The 20,159-nt window shown below is 42.2% G+C and overlaps 1 protein-coding gene across 1 annotated transcript; it reads left to right on the plus strand.

Moving 5' to 3' along the window:
- Window positions 1-780: 780 nt before the first annotated feature.
- Window positions 781-20,103, plus strand: nat10 (N-acetyltransferase 10). The gene is made up of 29 exons (XM_088611978.1): window positions 781-930; window positions 1,664-1,790; window positions 3,104-3,195; window positions 3,974-4,145; window positions 4,681-4,803; window positions 6,331-6,392; window positions 7,311-7,425; window positions 7,877-7,984; window positions 8,256-8,389; window positions 8,525-8,618; window positions 8,741-8,839; window positions 9,012-9,148; window positions 9,618-9,745; window positions 10,113-10,263; window positions 10,618-10,714; window positions 11,346-11,462; window positions 11,992-12,093; window positions 12,882-12,956; window positions 13,431-13,547; window positions 13,941-14,074; window positions 14,353-14,401; window positions 14,696-14,792; window positions 15,051-15,161; window positions 15,584-15,756; window positions 16,043-16,162; window positions 16,503-16,601; window positions 17,464-17,537; window positions 18,634-18,717; window positions 19,681-20,103. The coding sequence occupies exons 2-29, from the start codon at window positions 1,683-1,685 to the stop codon at window positions 19,781-19,783; spliced, it is 3,075 nt and encodes a 1,024-aa protein (XP_088468104.1). The 5' UTR covers window positions 781-930; window positions 1,664-1,682; the 3' UTR covers window positions 19,784-20,103.
- The last annotated feature ends 56 nt before the right edge of the window (window positions 20,104-20,159 follow it).

Genomic DNA, 20,159 nt, shown 5'->3' on the forward strand with positions numbered 1-20,159 from the left:
TTTTAGGCGTTCATATAAAGGAAAACAGAGCTTTCATTGGCCGATTATCAAACTTGATTGGGAACCCAAAATACAGAAGAGGTGAGAAAAAGACAAAAATTAACGGACACAGCGTGAGCCTGAATTCTCTCCTCAACCGTCCGCACCACACTTTCCCCTGGGTCAGAGATTGTATAAAACGTCTCACACTAAACAAACTACCACAGTAAAAATAAACCTAAATAAGAACATAAAATACAAATTATATATGTCTCCCACTTCAAAGAAACCCGTGGTACAGCGCCTCAGCCAGTGATCAAATGATAGAAAACGTACTTCCATCAAACTGACGAATATAATGGTGAAAACGCACTGGTCGTAAGCTTTAAAGACTTTACAAACTTTCAAACTGTGATGTCGGATTGCTTGCATTTCTTTTCAACGCCGCGAATGGAAGCTGAAAACAGTTTACGCATTTCATTCCGCCGTTTCTGAAAATACAACATGCCGAAATCACTATATGAGATACTGAAACAAGGCTTGAGAAAGGTATGTGATTAGGGTTTGTCACAAATCACCAGTTTTAAGATTAAACCGCTTAATGGCGCCTTACTAAAGCACAGCACGCGTCCCCAACGTGCTAACATAAACTCTACATCTATGACAAATGACCTATTGAACCTGTCGACATTTTCTAATTAAAAAATTGCCAAAACAACTTTATATTTTTCATTTTTATTTAAAAACTGTTTGCTCACACTACTAATGTGATATAACTTTTTACGGGCAATCGCTGAGGCAGCTATGTTATGGGTCCTTCCTCGGTCAGGGGACCTTGCTGTGACTGCGTCTCCACGTGAGTTTGGTCAGGAACTGGAAGAGTTCGAGAATCCTACAACTTGATTCTGCGGAAAAAGATTATTTTGTTGATGCCTTCAAATCTTGCATGAGGTAGACTTAAAAGCATTTGATTCCTAAATTACTCGCTTTGTTTTTTTTGTTTCAGAGCTGCTTTTCTGATAATCGGTAACGTTTGGCATCCATATCACACTGGCGTTTGCTTGAAAACATGCTCCGTGATTTCATTATCAGTTACGTTTTTTAAATTCCTAGCTTAGTTAACGTTTGCCTGCAAATCTTGTTTTTTTAAGGCAATACAACAACAAAATAGTAAAAGTGTTTTAGTGTTTTGTTCAAACGTGTAATGTGTAGTAATTCCTAAATGAATCCGAACAAAGTTTGCATTATTCATTGTTAACTACACTGTGACGAGTTATTTGTTACCAAAGAGTGAAATAGTCCTGACATACAGAAGCGGTAACATGTACATTGAACACTGTTCTTCATTGCTAAGATTGGTATTGTTGACCTGCACTCTTTTAAACTACTTTATCCAGGCACAATATACGTCAGGCCAATTCGATTCTGCATTTCTTGCGTGTTTACGTTCACAAATCCGTCTTTTCTTCTAGTGAAAATTATATTTGATTTTCCGTGGTTCTTAGTAATGCTGAGGAAATGAAATTTGACAATAACGGTTTGTGCTGTATATTGTGCCATCCTTTAAGGATAGGTTGCTAACATTCCTGTTAATAAAGCCACAATAATCATAATCTTCACCTTTTAAAGGTCTTTACGATGTGGTTTAGATGAGTTTCTCATTCTACCGGTGTCTTCCTCACAGCACTGATTAAAACAGAACAATGTTCCGGAAGAAAGTGGACAATCGGATCCGTGTGCAGATCGAGAATGGGGTAGCGCAGCATCACCGCACGCTGTTCGTTGTGGTGGGAGATCATGGAAGAGATCAGGTAACTTCTTGGTATACAACGTGGTTGTCGGTTTGTTTTTAAAGACGCAGGAAAAAATAATCACTTGAATTTAAGCACTTAATGATCTTGTTTTAGTCTCAGTGTCTTGGCCACATAAGGCGACCTTATCCCTTGTGATCAGGACTGTTGATGGATGTAAGATGAGACAAATACAGGGGAGCTGAACCTTCCAAAGCTTTACAAACCAACAACAGAATTTTAACTCAGGAACAGAGGTTATATGACCACATGAATAAAACCTGATAAAAATTCTAGCTGCTCAATTTGAATGGGCCAGCCACTGCCTGGGATTGATGAGCTTCTGCCAGTCAGGATGCCCTTTGCCTGTCCTGGCCTTGACCTGCCACATGCCTGTGATCTTGCACTGTTGTCAGTGGGGCTGCTCCGCTTGGTGCTTATTCAGCTGTGCAGCCCGCTCGTCTCAGCAGTCAGCAAGTGGTGCGTGGATCTCACGGCACAGGGCATGAGGGTCACAGCACTGAGAGGAGTGAATTGTAGTCGGGTGGGGGGGTCTTAAAAGGACATATTGGTTCCCTTTCTTTTTAAAGGAAAGCTGCTTTGCTTGAGAATTTTTCCATTGAAATGTTTTTGCATGGGTTATGGACAGCACCAAGGCGCAGTGGTTAACATTGCTGCCTTGCAGTGCTTGGGCACTGGAATCAGTTCCAGACCTGGGGTGCTATCTGCATGGATTTTGCATGTTCTCCCAGTGTTTGTGTGGGTTTCCTCCCACAGTCCAAAGCTTAATTGGGTGCTGAGAAAATGTTTGCTGGTTTCCTGGTGTGAGTGTGTGCCAACCTGCAGTGGACTGGCAGCCCATCAGGATGTATCCTGCCTTGTGCCCATTGCTTGCCGGGACAGGATGAAACGATTAGAAAAGGCATGGATGGATAGATTATGCAATAATGAATAGCCGAATGAGAGAAAACCTGCAGTCATTGGGCCACGTTTTACCAATGGTCAAACAAGCATGGTAAATCACTTAATGTTCATTTCTCTGTGCACTGAATGCTGTAAGCTTTGGGAAGTGTTGTTTGGAGCTTTGTTGCAGCAAATGTTAGATGGGAGGAGAATTTTACCCCATTTTGCTCCTCTTGATTGTTAGCATCTTAGTGTTGAACCTTGCAAAAAAAAAAGCTCCTGTTCAATACAGAAATCGCTATACATCGAAGCAGAAGGAAAAGAATGATGAAGCACAGGAGCAATGAAATGACGAGGATTTGTGGATGATGGTATCTGTCTAAAACAGCAGAACATTGGCTGCATCTTCATCCTTGTCTTGCTGTCTGCAGGTGGTCATTCTGCATCACATGTTGTCCAAGGCCACAGTGAAGGCCCGTCCCTCCGTCCTCTGGTGCTATAAGAAGGATCTGGGCTTCAGCAGGTACATGGTCTCAAAGAGGCATTCTTCCTAGAACTGTGGATTGCAAAGTCTCTGGAAAAAGTGAACAGCACTGGCAGTAGACACTCAACCCACTCCCAGTACGCGCAACAGTTGTGCTCTGAAGATATCGTAAATATGTCCACATACAGTAGACTCAGTGCTGTCAGCTGAAAGGTTAATGAATTATTGATTGAGCTGCATTCCCGACAGGGTGTTATCTTAAAGGTTATGTTACTAAAGAATCGTTATTTTTTTAACAAGTCAGAGGTTTCGAATTAAACATTGAACTGACAATCCTTGAAAATTTCTGCATTTCATTCTATTTATCTGTATTTTTCTATAATTTCTGAATTTCTTTAGAATAAATAAGTTGTGAACACCTATTGGCCTTAAACCATCAGACTTTACTTAACTCTGCAGATGTCATTTACATCAAACTCGACATGAATCTCCAAGAATAACTCAAATTTGTAGAAATGCTGGATTCAGAAACAACATTTCTGCTGCATAGATACTCACTGTGGACTGTGAGCTTTGTACAATAGTCATGTGATAAAATTAATCTTGGTAACATGGCTAGCTCAATAAAAAACTAAAACCAATGATTGTTTAATCACGCAATAACTTATTTACAATTTACGTTTAAAGTAGATTTTCTTTTAGATTGTTTTTGACTTGCTGTAAGAAATTGCATTAAAGGATTACGGTATTGTGGCTTCGAGGAAGCTCACAGAAGCTGTGAATTTTTCTTTTGCAAATGAATTTTCCTCTTGCTCAGTCACCGCAAGAAGAGGATGAGGCAGCTGCAGAAAAAGATCAAAACTGGCACCTTGAACCTGAAGCAAGACGATCCCTTCGAGCTCTTCGTCGCTGCAACCAACATCCGCTACTGCTACTACAACGAGACCCACAAGATCCTGGGAAACACCTATGGCATGTGCATCTTGCAGGTTGGTGAGATTCAGCCTCGCCACTATCCCGTCCGCCAGTGTTTTATGTTCCCCACACGGAGGATTACATATCATTCTCCTGACTCTTAATAGTGGTCAAAGTGTTTCCGGAAGATTTTGTCTTAATGGCAGCCTTTTAATTTGTGTCTCTGTGCCCATGTGCCATTTTTCACTCCTAAGCCTCTGTGCAGATTTTATTTTTGTTTCGTAAAATATAGATAAAAATTTTTCTTCTCTTTATTTTCAACATGATAGTCAAACGAGTATGTTTTTTTTTCCTCTTTCACTTGACTGTATTTTACTTTTGGTAAAACTTGTGGATTTAATGCTCTGGAAGCTTAGGTGAGTTTTTTCACCCTGACGTCCAAGGTATCTGTGTTATGAAAGGATATTGAACTGTTTTAAGACAGGTTAAGTAACTTATTGCCAGTCCTTTTCTTTGACTTCTCTATGCACCTTCACAATTCAGATCTTGAAGTAACTCCTGAATGATCAGCTGCTGTTGACTCTTCTGGAATTTGTTTTCTTTTTAAAGGACTTTGAGGCCTTAACACCTAATCTCCTGGCCAGAACTATTGAGACAGTGGAAGGTGGTGGACTAATAGTCATTCTTCTCAGAACAATGAACTCCCTCAAACAGTTATACACCATGACAATGGTAAGAATTGGAAGGGTAAAGATGTGTAGATATTATAGAAGACTTTGAAGCATGGTGAAAAAAGTAATTCAGTTATAGGACTGCAGGGGCTGTATAAAATACAGTTACCTCTCTATTTCCCTATTAGTTTAAAATCTTCTTCCAGGTGTTTGTGTTATCGCTTTCTGAAATTCATTTTTAGTAATTAACAATTATAAAAATATTTGAAGGCTGCAGTAGCAGTCGTCTAATTGCTCAGTGTAAAACAACCTTGTGAATCAAATAATATTAATCCTTCTAGCATTAAAATAAGTGGGTGGCACAGTGGTGTGGAACCTAGTGCTGCTGTTTAGCAGCTCTTCAGTTCTGGACTTGGGTGCCATCTATGTTGCGTTTGTATGTTCTCTGCTGTTTGGGTAGGCTCTCTCCAGGAGCTCAAGGTTCCTCTTGTTTTCCATGATGGCTAGAGTAATTGACGTCTCTGAATGTTGTGCTTCTGCTTGTGGGGGAATGTGGGCTACTCCAGGGCGAAGTCTCACCTTGTGCCTTTTCCGCTAGAGTGTATTATGATAACTGTGTTCTTGATCCAAATGAAAGAAAAGCACAGAAAGGGGTGAATGCTAAGAACTGGGCTGGAGTACTTAGTGGATTATCACAGGGATCTGTGTTTAGATCACTGGTCGTTCTAATTTGTAATTTTAGATTCTTTGGTTGACGAGTTTGTCAAATTCGCAGATTATACTGAAATAAGTAGATGAGCAAACACGTGAAGAAGGAGGAAAGGAAATTCAAGCACATGTGACAGAATCCTACACTGGGCAAATGCGTGGCAGATAGACAAGTGCAGAGTGTTGAATGAAGGGTGTAAGAACAGAAACTGTAAACACTGAGCTTGAAGAAGCCACTTCTAAACATTATTTAGGTGTTTAAATTGAAATTATAATTTTACATCTTCTAGACAGGGCGGGAGGGGCTCTAACAAATATTTAGATGAATTGTAAATTAAATTACAATTACCCTTAAATACTTAAAACACTCCATGTGCTGTTCTAAGATATTTGGAGAATGACAAAAGACTTTTCTGTTAGTAAAGTGTTCCCTCTCCAGACCTTGGGCATTATATGTTCTTTTTAACAATTGAGCTCTGGTATGTACTAAAACAAACAGCCCAGGGTATTTATTACTGATGAGGAAGTGAAATGCTCAATGTCAATATTTAAAGTGTCCCTCACTCTTTAATGGAGTAACACTTAAGGTTAGATACTTTGTTTCTAGCTGCACGGACAATCCTTGAATTATTTCAGAAACGGAGAGCTCTCTTGAAGTTTCCTGTTAAACTGAATTTATCGTTGCAGAGATAAATAAGAGACAATTGATTTATGTATGTGACTTTTAAACTGATATATTTATGTAAAAGTTTGAACACAATTAGATTTCTGTAGTTCTTGGGAAAGAGCAATTCTTCTTGAGAAAGAACTTTCGTCCCACCGACTGTGCCTATGTGCTGATCACACAGTCCCTGTTAAAGCTCATCTGTCTGTTGCTCAGGATGTCCATGCCCGCTACAGAACAGAAGCACACCAGGATGTCATTGGCAGGTTTAATGAAAGGTATGTTGATTTAATACAGTTAATTCATGAGTTTAATGATGGAAAAAATGACAAAGGCTGCAAATGTTTGCTATTTGGGACATGCTTTTATGAAGCAGGAATAGTCTCGTGTCTTGTGTACAATATCTACAATTTGAACTGCTGTTCTCTGTTGTATACATTGTGGACTAGTTATTTCCCTACCATGGTTCTGAATACTTTAAAGGATATGAATTGTCATTAGACATCATCAATTAAACCATCAAAAAATTTCAAGGAGTTGAGCGTTTACCCAGCTGTTTAAAGCAGCAGCATCTGAAGAGCTGGGAGAAGCTGTTAAATTGGCCCAGTTAAGCCAGAATCAAGCTGGTTTAGCTCCTTACCAGACAAGATGGAATTAAACCTCACAGAACCACCGGCCCTCCAAGACCAGTAGTGACCTCTGGCAGTGCAACATCTAGCAAATCTTCCAACTGAAATGATTTTTTTGGGGTTTTCACTGGTTTAAAATTATACTAGGAGTTTTTATCTTTCAAAGTTGTCCTATTTCTTCTGTGTTATTTTAGCAAGTGCGAGTGTTGATCATAAACTAAAGGGAATTGAGAGCACGTTTTAATGTTCTTCAGAGCAGTATTTCTTCATTCCGTCATGATGCTCAGACAGACCTTTCTTGTTTTTATGAGTATGACATTCTGATAGCACATGTTTGAGTACTGTGTGTTGCATTCAGACCAATATGTCAGTTGCAAAATAAATGCTGTGGAAGTTTAGACATATTTCATTTTTCTATTTACCTGTATGAATATATTGTTTAATACTTTATTATATGAATTTATAGTTTCACCTTCTTCCTCGGTGAAACTATAAGTGTTTGTTGGGTCTTAAATGATTCCTGTCTCTTTTTTTTTTGTTTATTTTTTAATTTATTTTTCTACCTAGGTTCATACTGTCTCTGACCTCCTGCAAGAACTGTGTTGTGATTGATGACCAGCTAAACGTCTTACCTGTTTCGAGCCACATTGCCAACATTAAGCCAGTACCTCCCAAGATTCAGGTAGGACAGTCAATAATGGATGGATGACCTTCAGTTTCATTAAATGGGTGATATAGAAACCTGTATTATACCTGTATTATAACTTTCCAATGGGTTGCTGTTTTGTCATCAATTATTATACATTTGTATGTGCTTGCCATTATTTTTCATTTTCATGACATACAGTAATAAACTTTGTGAAACTTCCTGTCATAAACAGCATTTCAGTGTGCTCTTTAGGGTGTTTCCCAAAATGTTACCATTTATGCTTTGTAATTGATCAAACAATACAGAATTAAATCTTGGTGAAGTGTGGCGTTCAGTTAAGTTAAATTGAACAATTGAACTAAGCCTGTTAAAGACCTTTAACAGAAATGTCTTAAGGTCTCAGAAGTTGTCTTTGCTCTTTGTGTTTGTTTCTAAATAAGCTTTCATAGACTGTATCTATGGGCTTGGTGGGGTCTCTCCCCAGGAGGACAGCCTGTCACCACAGGAGCAGGAGCTGAAGGAGCTGAAGGAGTCCCTCCAAGATACGCAGCCTGTGGGAGTGCTGGTGGACAGCTGCAAAACCCTGGACCAGGTCAGGAGTCTGGGGTGGAGTGGCTAAGAAACAGGCTCATATATACATGAGGCCAGGCTATCCATGTCCTCTAGAACCATGACAATGTTTAATTATGAGTGGCATTGAAATAATACAGTGGGCTTTTGCTTCACATCCTTAATGTGACTTCAGCAGGTCCAATACTTCTTGTACACGTCCCAGAATGAAGGTACACCTCGCCTGTCTGCAGCGTGCTTCTCAGTCGCAGTAGATGTGGGCACGTGTGACTGTTCTGTGGCTGTGTCTCCAGGCCAGGGCAGTGCTGAAGTTCATTGAAGCCATTTCGGAGAAGACCCTGCGGAGCACTGTCGCTCTGACTGCGGCCAGGGGTCGAGGCAAGTCTGCAGCGCTGGGTCTGGCTGTCGCTGGAGCTGTGGCTTTCGGGTAAAGTTTCCCATCTTCCCTCTGCCAGACTTTGGTTAGGGTAGAACCAAAGGAGATGACGCTTCCTGAAGGAGTACGCTAGCGTTGGATTTGTGAAGACATGCTTTTGACTTATTTCCCCCTCCCTTCCACCAGGTACTCCAACATCTTTGTGACATCACCCAGCCCAGACAACCTGCACACCCTCTTCGAGTTCATTTTCAAGGGCTTTGATGCACTTCAGTACCAAGTAATCCTTGTTGTTTCTTTTGTCGAATACCAGTATGCTCCCTTAATGGGAATCTCAGTTTCACTTTATGTAGGTACAGTGTAAGGAGCTGCCTTCAAATGTTTTGTGATTTTGTTTCTCAGGAGCACCTGGACTATGAAATCATCCAGTCTTTGAATCCAGAGTTTAACAAAGCTGTTGTCAGAGTTAATATTTTTAAAGAGCATCGGCAGACAATTCAGGTAAGAGGTCTTGCTACATCTAGCAGATTTAGAAATGTTAGGACAGAGGTTCACTATTATTAGATGTCTGATGATATTTTGGTCAAGTACACTTTTGTTTTTATTTTGTTGTAAAAGCACGTTTGGTGGCCGTGTTCTAGCCTGACCTCTGAACTCTGTGTGCACTCCGCAGTATATCCACCCTGGTGACGCGGTGAAGCTGGGCCAGGCCGAGCTCCTGGTGATTGACGAGGCTGCTGCCATCCCCCTGCCCCTGGTGAAGAGGCTGCTGGGGCCCTACCTTGTCTTCATGGCCTCCACTATCAACGGGTCCGTACCTGGGGCCTAGGGAACAATCACTGGCTCCTTCCAGCTCTCTTTAAGTACCTGCTTTAGTGTGTTGTAAACCAAAAGACTCAAGAAGATGACAAATATTGGAGAGTTCAGAATCAGGTTGAGTCAGCTGCCTGGTTAAGGTCTAATGTTTAATTTAGAGGTATATTAGTCAGATTCACTCAGTCATAAATTGAGGACATTTGGCATTCGCACACACAAGTATTACACAGATCTAAATAAGGTTAATAGAATTTCAGCTGTTATGTAACAAAGTTGAGAAATTACAACTGATTAGCTTTTTTTCATCTTTTTTGATTAGGGAGGAGTTTGTAAACCTTCCTTGGGATAAGAATAGAGTTGTTTGTTGTCTTGTCCTGATTGATTCCATGTCTCTCTCTTGGTGTGCTGTTGAATACACAGTATGTGTCGCTGAGGAGCTTGTTCCTCTCCCCCTGTGGTGCAGGTATGAAGGCACAGGACGCTCGCTGTCCCTCAAGCTCATCCAGCAGCTCAGGCAGCAGAGCGCGCAGAGCCAGCAGAGCTGCTTGACTGCGGAGAACAAGAACAGCACCACCGCCCGCCTGGCCTCAGGTGACTGCGGACGACAGCCCCAGCCCTCCTCTAACCTTCTGTGAAAAGTCATTTCTGTGATAACAGCCCAAATGCCTTACATGATAACACATTTTTAAACCATATTTTTGTCAGAATATTGTGGAGAAAATGTGGGTCTGGAAAGTCGTTCCGGCGTTTATTCCTACCTCTGTTCTTGCATCTTTAAAAAAAACAGTAGAGGGGTAATCACCTCTTTCATGTCCTGTACCTAGATGGTCAAGGGAACCTGAAATCTCTGTGCTGGTGTTGAAGATTTAAAGTAGTGAGTGCTGGGCTGGCTCTCAGTCCTAACCCTGCAGGTCCTCCAGTGTCATGTAGCTATCGGACCGACTCTCTGTATCGACAGCCCGCTCTCTTCATGAGGTGTCTCTGCAAGAGTCCATCCGCTACGCCCCGGGAGACGCTGTAGAGAAGTGGCTCAATGACCTGCTGTGTCTGGACTGTCTTAGCATCCCTCGGGTTATCTCAGGCTGCCCGCTGCCACAGACCTGCGAGCTGTATCCTTCACTGTTCACGTTTCTGGTACAACGGGTCCAAAACTAAATGTGAAATGTGTTGCTTTTTTTTCCTTTGTGTTGTTCTCCAACAATTCCATGTTATTTAAAAATTTGATGTTCATTTTCCAGTTAATGTGGAAAATATTTTTTGAAAAACAAGAAAACCACAGCATAGGTGGTGAGGTCAATTACTACAAAATGAGACCAGAAAGGACATCGGTTATTTTAATTTAGATTTGTTTGGCCACTGCAATCAACTGATGGTTCACTTTTTAACTGTGCCTTATGAAAGCTGTAATTTGTGTGTCATTGGATTTCCAAGCTCTTGTTGTGCCCTTAATTCCCCTTGTGCAGATATTATGTGAACAGGGACACGCTGTTCTGTTACCACAAGGCCTCGGAGGCTTTCTTGCAGCGGCTGATGGCTCTGTACGTGGCTTCCCATTACAAGGTGTGTAGTAGTAGTGTGGAAGGGGCCTGGCTTGTGTGTCCTTGTGTTGAGTGTGAGCTGGTGTTCAATAAGTTGGTGGGGTAACTTATTTTATCTCAGCAGATGCTTAAGGGTTGCAGAATGTGCGTTAAATTGCAAAATATGTAATTTGAAGATCTTGTGCTCGAGTAATGTGAGAAGCTGAAGTTGTGCACTGTGGGTGTTCTGGATGACCTCAAGACTGTGGAATTCTTTTATTGTGCATAGTGCAGTGATTAAACCTTTTAAAACATGCCAGTTCATGATGTTGTTAAACATGCAGATTGATTTGTACATTCAGTAAAACGACACTAGCTTCTTGAGTTTGAATGTTTTTTGTACTAAAGGTGCTTTATATACATTGTATTTTAAAAGTGTTAATAGCACACTGCACTAAGGTATGGTTTACAGGAGTTGATGATACAGGCTTATAAATAAACAAATTTATAAATAAACAATAAATACACAACAAAGCATCAGAAATTTGGTGGTAACAAAGTCACTAAGCTACAGAACATCATAATGAGATGAGATGATGTGGATTTATTACGTCATGAATATGAGATATTATGATAATGGAATGTACATTTCCCGAATCTTCTCTCTGTTCTAGAACTCTCCCAATGACCTCCAGATGCTCTCCGATGCTCCTGCACATCACCTCTTCTGTCTGCTCCCTCCTGTCCCACCTACCCAGAATTCTCTGCCTGAAGTTCTAGCTGTAATACAGGTAGGAAAAGCCAAGAACCCAAGCCTTATTTGTAGGAGGGTAACTGACCATGACACTGTACCTGCTTAGGATTTTTAACTGTCAGTGTCCTGGTTTATGTCTCATGCTGCAGTTTGATGCTTAAGAAAAGTTACTTTACTGAGTTACTTTAAGTATGACCACATTACATAGACAATACAGGATCCAATAGGGTGATGAGGGGATGATGTATTCGATATGACATGACATTGAAGCACTATTTTTACATTTGTGGACAGCAGTTAAATGCAATTCTGTAATATTGCTTCTCTTGTTTAGTTCATAATTCATCCTTATAGTAAACCTTTTATGTTTAACTTGGATTTCACTCTCTATATATTATCAAATTCTAAGGGGAGTAAAATCTATGGTCTGCAAGTATTTGTTTTTTCTGTACCCAATGCAAAGCATCCTGTGTTTCTTTGTAATTAATGGTACTGCCAAAGCAGTATGGTAGTGTTCTCTTTGAGCTGGAGTGAAGTGTTGATATCCTTTTTTAACTGTTGGTTAGGTGTGCTTGGAGGGGGAGATTTCCCGTCAGTCCATCCTGAACAGCCTGTCTCGTGGGAAGAAAGCCTCTGGAGACCTCATCCCCTGGACAGTCTCTGAGCAGGTACGCTCTCCACTGACACCATGTTGATAAGATTGTCAAAACTCCCTCCTTTCATTCACTTCATCCACAGAAGGCAAGGAATGCACTTCATAGTCATAAAATGTCATTTTTGTTCCTCATGTATATGTGATATGACACTTGCCATTGTTTTTCATTTGAAGTGCATGCAGTTTTCATTTAAAAATGAAATGAGGCCAGTGATTGTAATTGTAAATGTAATTGGTGCATACTTTTCCAGATTTTTAATATTGTGGTAGAATACAAACCTAAAAAAGAAGAGATATTGCTAATCTGGAATCAGTCCAGAGAAAATCAACCACATGAATTCCATGACTTAAGGGAATGTCATACGGTGTCAAACGGAAGGAACTAAACATTTTTAATTATGACCAGAGAAGATTGCAGGAACTTGATCCAAGAATTCAAAAATTCTCAAAAGGTGTCGATAAAGTAAAACCAGCAGACTTCTTCAGAATAAAAACACTGAAATATGAGCTAGAAGACACATGTGGAAACTACAAGAAACTTCCTTTAATATTGAGAACAGGAAGCACTTCGTTACCCGAAGGGTTGTGTGCGTAACAAACGCACACAAACGCACAACTTCTCAACCATGTTGCTGAAGCTGGTTCCTTGGCTTCTTTCACAAAACAGCTGGATGTGGTCCATTAGCTATTACCTGCCAGTGAGATGGGCCGAACAGCCTCCTCTCGTTTCTAACAGATGTTCTCGTGGTGCACCACTTTGCTGCTCAAGAATGTGTCTGAATCTGTGTGCTGTCTTCTCAGTTTCAAGACCCCGAGTTCGGCAGCCTGTCTGGAGGGAGAGTCATACGTATAGCAGTTCACCCAGATTACCAGGGGGTAAGTCTTCCCACTTCCATTCTGTTCCTCTGCGAAGAACGTAAATTAGCACTGCTGGAGCAGCCGAATAAGACCGAAGAACTCTGATTCTTTCAGTTGTTACAATTGCATCTGCAGTGTACACAGACTTGATTTCCGTTGTGAGAATGCACTGGATAGGGTCGTGTCAGAAGTCAGTGTAATTATGCGGGCTCATAGCCCGTTTGCAGGTGCTAAGTTCCCTGTCGTGACGATAGCCGTGGAAGGTCCTGCTCAACGCAGAAGGACAGTTGCATTAACAAATAATGGCCTATGCATAGTTAATTTGAGCAAATCTGAAATGTACAGTATCTTCAGCAAAACGGAAACATGTAGTGAATCCTATGGGCAGTAATGATGTTGAAGCAAAGTGCTTCACTCCTAAGACGGTTGGCACAGGTTGATGGGGTCGGAGCCTCTGACACCCTCTAAATGCCCTCTGTCCCTGTGTTGCAGATGGGCTATGGCACTCGGGCTTTGCAGCTGTTGCAGCTGTACTACGAGGGTCAGTTCCCAGGTCTGGAGGAAACGGTTGAGAACACAGCCAGCGAGATCACCCCTGTCAGCAGTGAGGTAAGAACCACTGTGAGCAGTTCAGCAGAGCATCATGCCGCCTGGTTCTTGAGGGATTTTAAGAGCTTTGTGTCAGTTTTAACTGATACTTCGATCAGAAAGGGGAAATTCAAAAGTGCGAGACAGTGAAAATTTTAAAGACGGTGTGATGGACGGCCGCAGTTGAACTTTGATCGAAGCGTGGTAATAAAAGACTGACCTTAAGAACTGAGCAGTACTATAAGACGTGCAGCGAGGAAGATATCTCTCCGGGCATATGGATATCTCACAGGAATATGGAAAGCTTTACCTGCCTGTCACCCTCCCGAGCCCGACTTGTGGTGGTCTTTTGTTGCCCTTGTTGTTGGGCCACTCTGGTCAAAGCCAGGCCTAAATGGTTGTGTCCGTGGGCAGGCTGTCAGTCTTCTGGAAGAAGTGGTGGCACCCAGGAAGAACCTCCCTCCTCTCCTGCTGAAGCTGAGTGAGCGGCCTGCAGAGAAACTGGACTACCTGGGTGTCTCCTATGGCCTCACCCCTCCCCTTCTCAAGTGAGTGTCTGCGGGTCTCAAGGCGTCGGTCTCCTGAGGCACAACAAGGGCCGGCCTGTCTGCTCTCCGGCAGTGAATGAAACTCTCTTAAATCTTCAGGTTTATTTTTGCAGATTCTAATTCTTATTTTTAATGCTGTACCAAAGAGGATGTTTTGCAGTGTGCTTTTATTTTGTGCCCACTAGGCAAAATAAATTGTTTGTTTAGATTATATAATATTCCAGGTATACTGGTCACAAGTAAGCGATTCCTATTTGTAAACCAAATTTGTTTTTCAGATTCTGGAAGCGAGCTGGATTTGTTCCAGTTTATCTAAGGCAAACTCCGGTAATTTTTTTTAGAACGTCTTTCAACAGTCGTATACAAATGTGCTGTGCTCTGTGTTCACTGTGTGTCTCTTTCCCAGGATCCCTGAAGCTTCTGCAAACCTTTGTTAATTTCACAGACTCTTTTCTAATTAGAAAACTGAATCTGTAGAAAATTCCAATTCTGTTTTCCATTCTTTACGTTTCTAAATTACAGTACAAAAAAGGCTTTGGGGGGTAGAGCCCTTGATGTGTTGATGCTGTAAAACCTAAGCTCTCAGTCCTTTATCTGGCTTGTGTACTGGTGTGCCCCCAGAACGACCTGACAGGCGAGCACTCCTGTGTCATGCTGAAGGACCTGAGCACTGAAGAGGCCTCACAGCAGGGCCAGTGGCTCTCGGCCTTCTGGAAGGGTGAGTGTCCTTATATATTCCATGTTTATGTAGTTTTTTTCATAAGCATCTTTTAAAAGAAGATTCACTTCTTTTTGCCTTAATACTGAAAACTATACAAGGTCCCAGGTACTTAGAAGAACGAAACTGGGTTTGAATAATAATTGAGAGAAAAGATAATGTTTTTATCCCGGTTGTTTAGAACTTTTTCTCCGGGTGTGGTTGGGTGTGTGCTGGACTGAAACTCAAGGAGATTCTCTGTTCCTCTGACCTACCCAGATTTCCGCCGCCGGTTCCTGGCGCTGCTCTCCTACCAGTTCAGCGGCTTCCCCCCCACCCTGGCGCTCAACGTGCTGCAGAACAAGAACGCGAAGCAGGACCCCCAGCCTGGTGAGCCCCCTTCAGCTCTCATCTTTCCAGCAGAGGGCACTCCCACTTCTGGGGGGTCCGTCCCTCCTAACTAAGAACGGACCAGCTATGACATAAGACTGATAATCTTGGATTTGTAAAAAGAGTTTAACGCTGGTGCTTTTAACACTACTTGGGACGTTCTACTGCATTATATGTGCCTTTTGATCTTTAGTAATGTATAGTGCATCAGCTTAATAGTTTCAGAATTAATTTTCAATTTTCTGTCCTTTGACTGAGGAGTCCTTTCACCTACACTGGTGAAGGGGCACCTTAGAAATGTTGCAACCTATGATGTGAAGCACTTCAATAAAAGGAGATGGATTTATGTATTTGCAAAGGATGATGGATGGTCCATCTGTGCTGTACCTAACCCCGGTTTTTCTCTTCCGTCTCTCTCTCAGTGCTGACTCGCGCCGAGCTGGCCGCACACTTCAGCCCCTATGACCTGAAGCGTTTGGAGATGTACTCCAGGAACATGGTGGACTACCACCTCATCATGGACTTGATCCCAACTATTTCCAGGATGTTCTTCCTCAAGCAGCTTGGCGACATCTCGCTGTCAGCGGCGCAGTCTGTACGTAAACCTGCCCAGGAGTAATGAATCTTTCCCACCAGCAGATTCCACACTGTCCTCTATTGCGTAGGAACGCATACACACAGCACTTGTTCATTGATTGATCGTGCAACATGTTTCTTACCTTATCATCTCATGTTCAGTCCTCATTGGTCTCCGTTTCCTCTGAAGGCCGCTTTTAGCGTTTCCTAGTCCTTCTGATTCACTCATGTGTTAGCGGTAACGTCTCGTGACGATGGTGCTTGAGCTGCACTCTTAATGGCTTTTCTGGTTTTCTGGAAGCCAGGCACTCCTGCTGGGCATCGGGCTGCAGCACAAGACTGTTGACCAGCTGGAAAAGGAGATTGAGCTTCCCAGCAGCCAGCTGATGGGCCTGTTCAACCGTCTCATCCGCAAAATGGTGCAGGTGAGTGCCCTACCCTCTCCTCACTCGCCATTCACCAGTCCTGGCAGGCTAAAGCTCCTGGTTTCAGATTCATCCAGTTTAGAAGGACACTTGATATTTGTCTTGCAGCAATCTCCCAATCATGGACTGAATAGCTAAGATGTGATTTTTTTTCTGTTTTCTCTTGTCTGTTTTTCTCTGTTGAGATGATAAACGGAGATGTTTGTGCATCGCCAGCCAGCTGGCTGGGTGTTGCGTGGGTGTGCACGGTTGCATGATTGAGCACCTTTGCTGAAAGACTTGTTTTTATTTCCGTTATTCAGAGCTTGTATTCTCTCTCATTGCCCTCTCCCCATTACAGTTTTTCACCAGAATTGAGGAAAAGGCGGTGGAAGAGCAGATGGTCGCCTCAAAGGACATCACAATGGAACCCACAGTGAAAACCCTCAGTGAAGATCTGGTGTGGATCACACTTTCATTGGATTGATGTCTTCTCCCCCCCCCCCCCCCAATATGTATCGGGATAAAGAAATCGTAACGGCATTGTACATTTGAACAAATTATCCATCCACCCATTTTCTAACTACTTCCAATTCATAGTCATGGGGGAGCCAGAGCCTACCCCAGCATGCAACGGGTGGCAGGCAGGGTACGCTCTGGATGGGACGCCGGTCTGTCACAGGGTAGACAGCCGCAAATGCTCATACCAGAGCCAGTTTTCTCAGGCGTCAGTTAACCCTACCATTGTTTTTGGACTGTGGGAGGAAACTGGAGTGCCCGGAGGAAACCCATGGCAACCAAACTCCATGGGAATACAAACTCCATGCGGATAGCATCCCAGGTTCCGAATTGTACCCAGGGTCCTAGTACTGTGAGGCAGCAGTGCTAACCATTACACCAGCATACCACCCATCACAAAACATATCTTTAATTCACCACAAGTTCTACATAAAGAAAAAGAGCGTTTATATATCCAATTCTCTGAATTCTTGGTTTTCAGTTCGGTGCTATGTGTGTGATGAAATCCCGTAAATCTGGCCCAGGGTAGCTCATTTGAAAGCTGCGTTTAAACAGTGCAAATACAAATCAGTTCTGTCCCCTGTGGTATTTTATCAGCATTCAAATAAAAAAAAAAAACAGAATTGCACATTGGAGAGGATTTTATCACAACCAATTTAATTTCTAACTTTAAAACATAAGAATTAGTTGGTTTTCAGTTGCTGGCAAATGACCATATTGAGTTATAGAGTTTGTCAGTGTGCTGAAGTCAGTAGCTAGGCTGCTGATCCTGTCTTTATCCCTGCCTTCCCTTCTGCCAACAGGAGGAAGCGGCAAAGGAATTCCAGGAGAAACACAAGAAAGAGATGGAGCGGATCAAGGAAATGGACCTCACTCAGTAAGTCTGAAATATTCCATATCTTTCATCTCGCAGTGGGATTGAATAATACCGAAGTGTGATGGCAGCCTCGTGTCTTCCTTTCACTAGGAAAGTCTGCAGCCTGTGGGAGAAGGTGTACTGTATGAAGTATCAGCTTATTAAATCATTGATTTGAATATTTTAATTTACACATTAAAGATCTGGCTTTCTCAGACCAGTTTATTTCCCAGAATTAGTAGTTCAAGAATGTACCCTGACATTATTTATCATGCAACACACACCTTCACCAGCTGCACGGTTTTCTTAGTATGAGACAAACATGGCTGTCATCCCTCTTACAAAACAACTTCTTCATTAACCTGTGTAGTACATTAATAAGGACTCGGTCAGCTATTCTGGATGCAGGGATAATAGTTGTCTAGAGATATCTAATCTGTCTCGTTTCCAAACTTTCAGAATAATTAGAAGAGGAAAGCAACATTGATGCTATTTCTAAGCTTTGAAAAATAGTGCGAGTCGAAACAGCAGCCCTTTTTGTCATGTAGAGACAGTGATTTCAGTTAGTGAAGATGATGTTGATGGAAACACAGTCGACTGTGCAAATTGTGGCCCTAATTGGTTTGACTCCTTTGACTGTAGACATAGGTGCATTATATAATATGTAATAATACGAGAAGCTATTATTGCTGGGGAGCTTGACCATTACAGTGTATTTGACCTAGTCCTGGGACACCAGTGACAAAGAAGGTGGGATTTTAATTCTTTGTGCTCTATTACCTTTTGTGAATAAGGAGCTTTTATAATTGTTTTGCAGGAACAGTTTTTTTGTGTGTGTGTTTGTCTGCAATCCATCGTAGGAGAATTTACTTGTAGAGCTGTAGTTTTGCCTCGGCTATAAACAGGCAATGTTTGTCAATTACTCCAGTCTTTTACTCAAGATGACACCACACATAATGTATCTAGGATGAAGTTGTTTAACCTCTTAGTTTGGTACAGCAGCTACGTCATTTACAAGTGAAGGCATTAAGTGTTAAGTGGCTTGTGAATGTGAGCTTGTGTGTGTGTGTTGTGGTTGCCATGATATGAAAGTAAACGGTAAACTTCCGTCCTGCAGGTACATGATCAGGGGGGACGACGAGGAGTGGAATGAGGTGTTGAAAAAAGCTGGCCAGAGCGCAGCTGTCATTAGCATCAAGAGGTGAGGCGCAGATCGGGAGTTTTTTTACATCGCCAGCTTCCTTGTGTGCTTCCGTTTCAGTACAGAGCACAAATAACAGTTCTTTATACTTCAGGAAGATAGACTTGAACAATTTTGTCTCAGATATTTTGCATCAGGATAAAGTAAGATGCATTTTCTACTTCTAGTGAAGAGTTCAGATGTTTGATCTTTTAAAGAATTGAGAGCACATGAAATTGGTGATATAAATAGGTGATATAAATATAAATATTTTCGATATTTTATTTTTAATCACACCAAAAAATGCCTTTTAAAGTTTTTCATCTTTGACGCCTGTTATTACACTTATGCTCTAACCAGGAGGGCTGTGGATTTTTTCGGTTATGTGATTAATTTTCCTTTATATTTCTAAATCGTGTTAAACCTAGACTCACAGTCTCTGGTCATTTGATGAAATCAGGAGATTGACCCATCTCCTCAATCTTTTGAGTAAGCTGCTACATAAGTATGAAGTTTTAATTCAATCGTTTGCTATTCCTGCATATTTGTTTTGGTCTTCATCCTCCCTGTGTACAACCAGTTTTTAGTCTTTGTTTTGTTCAAGCAGCTTGTAAATAGTTATGATCTCAGACGTATTCATTCAGCGGCTGGTCTACAAGGGGAATGGAGTGGAAACCCATGAGATTAAAAGTCCTGCAGTGTGTTGTGAGTCTGCAGTGCTTCTGCTCATGCAGTTATAATAATTGCTTACACTTTTTCTGGACACTCCACTCAAAGCGCTTTACAGGTAATGGGGACTCCCCTCCACCACCACCAGTGTGCAGCCCCACCTGGATGATGCGACGGCAGCCATAGTGCGCCAGAACGCTCCCCACACATCAGCTGTTATCTGATGTTATCCCTCTTCTCTGTGTTGCTCGTGACGCTGACGACAGCGTGCCGACTCACACACACACACACACACTCTCCTCCTCTCCACTGCAGCGACAAGAAGAGGAAGCTGGAAGGGCCGGAGAAGGGGCAGCCCTGGCAGGGCAAGAAGCTGAAGAAAAAGAACAAGGAGCACAAGGGAAGATTCGGCAAATGAGCCTCCGTGAAAGAGAAAGGGCGTCTGCTGCCGCCTGGACGTGGAGGAGAGCGGGCCCGTGGCACGAGAGCCGCGTGCCGCTGCGCGGAGCCTGACCGCACAGCTGCTGGGAGAGCCGCTGCATCTGGTGGAGAAAGAGACTTGATTAGAATGTGATCTAGAAACAAGACTGCAGCTGCAGCAGGCGCTCGTCTCCAATTTTCATTATTCAATTGTTTTTTATGAACTTCATCCTCTAGTCATGCTATGTGAAGACAAAAACTAGTTTTGTAATTTCTGAAGCATTCTGTGTACATAAAAAATACAAAACTTGCCACTTCCTTCGTTGTTTTTGTTGTTTAAGTATTTCTTAGATTTTTCTGATTGACCAGGCGTG

This window comes from Lepisosteus platostomus, chromosome 18, assembly GCF_059453375.1.
Source record: "Lepisosteus platostomus isolate fLepPlt1 chromosome 18, fLepPlt1.hap1, whole genome shotgun sequence".
Classification (NCBI taxonomy): Eukaryota; Metazoa; Chordata; class Actinopteri; order Semionotiformes; family Lepisosteidae; genus Lepisosteus; species Lepisosteus platostomus.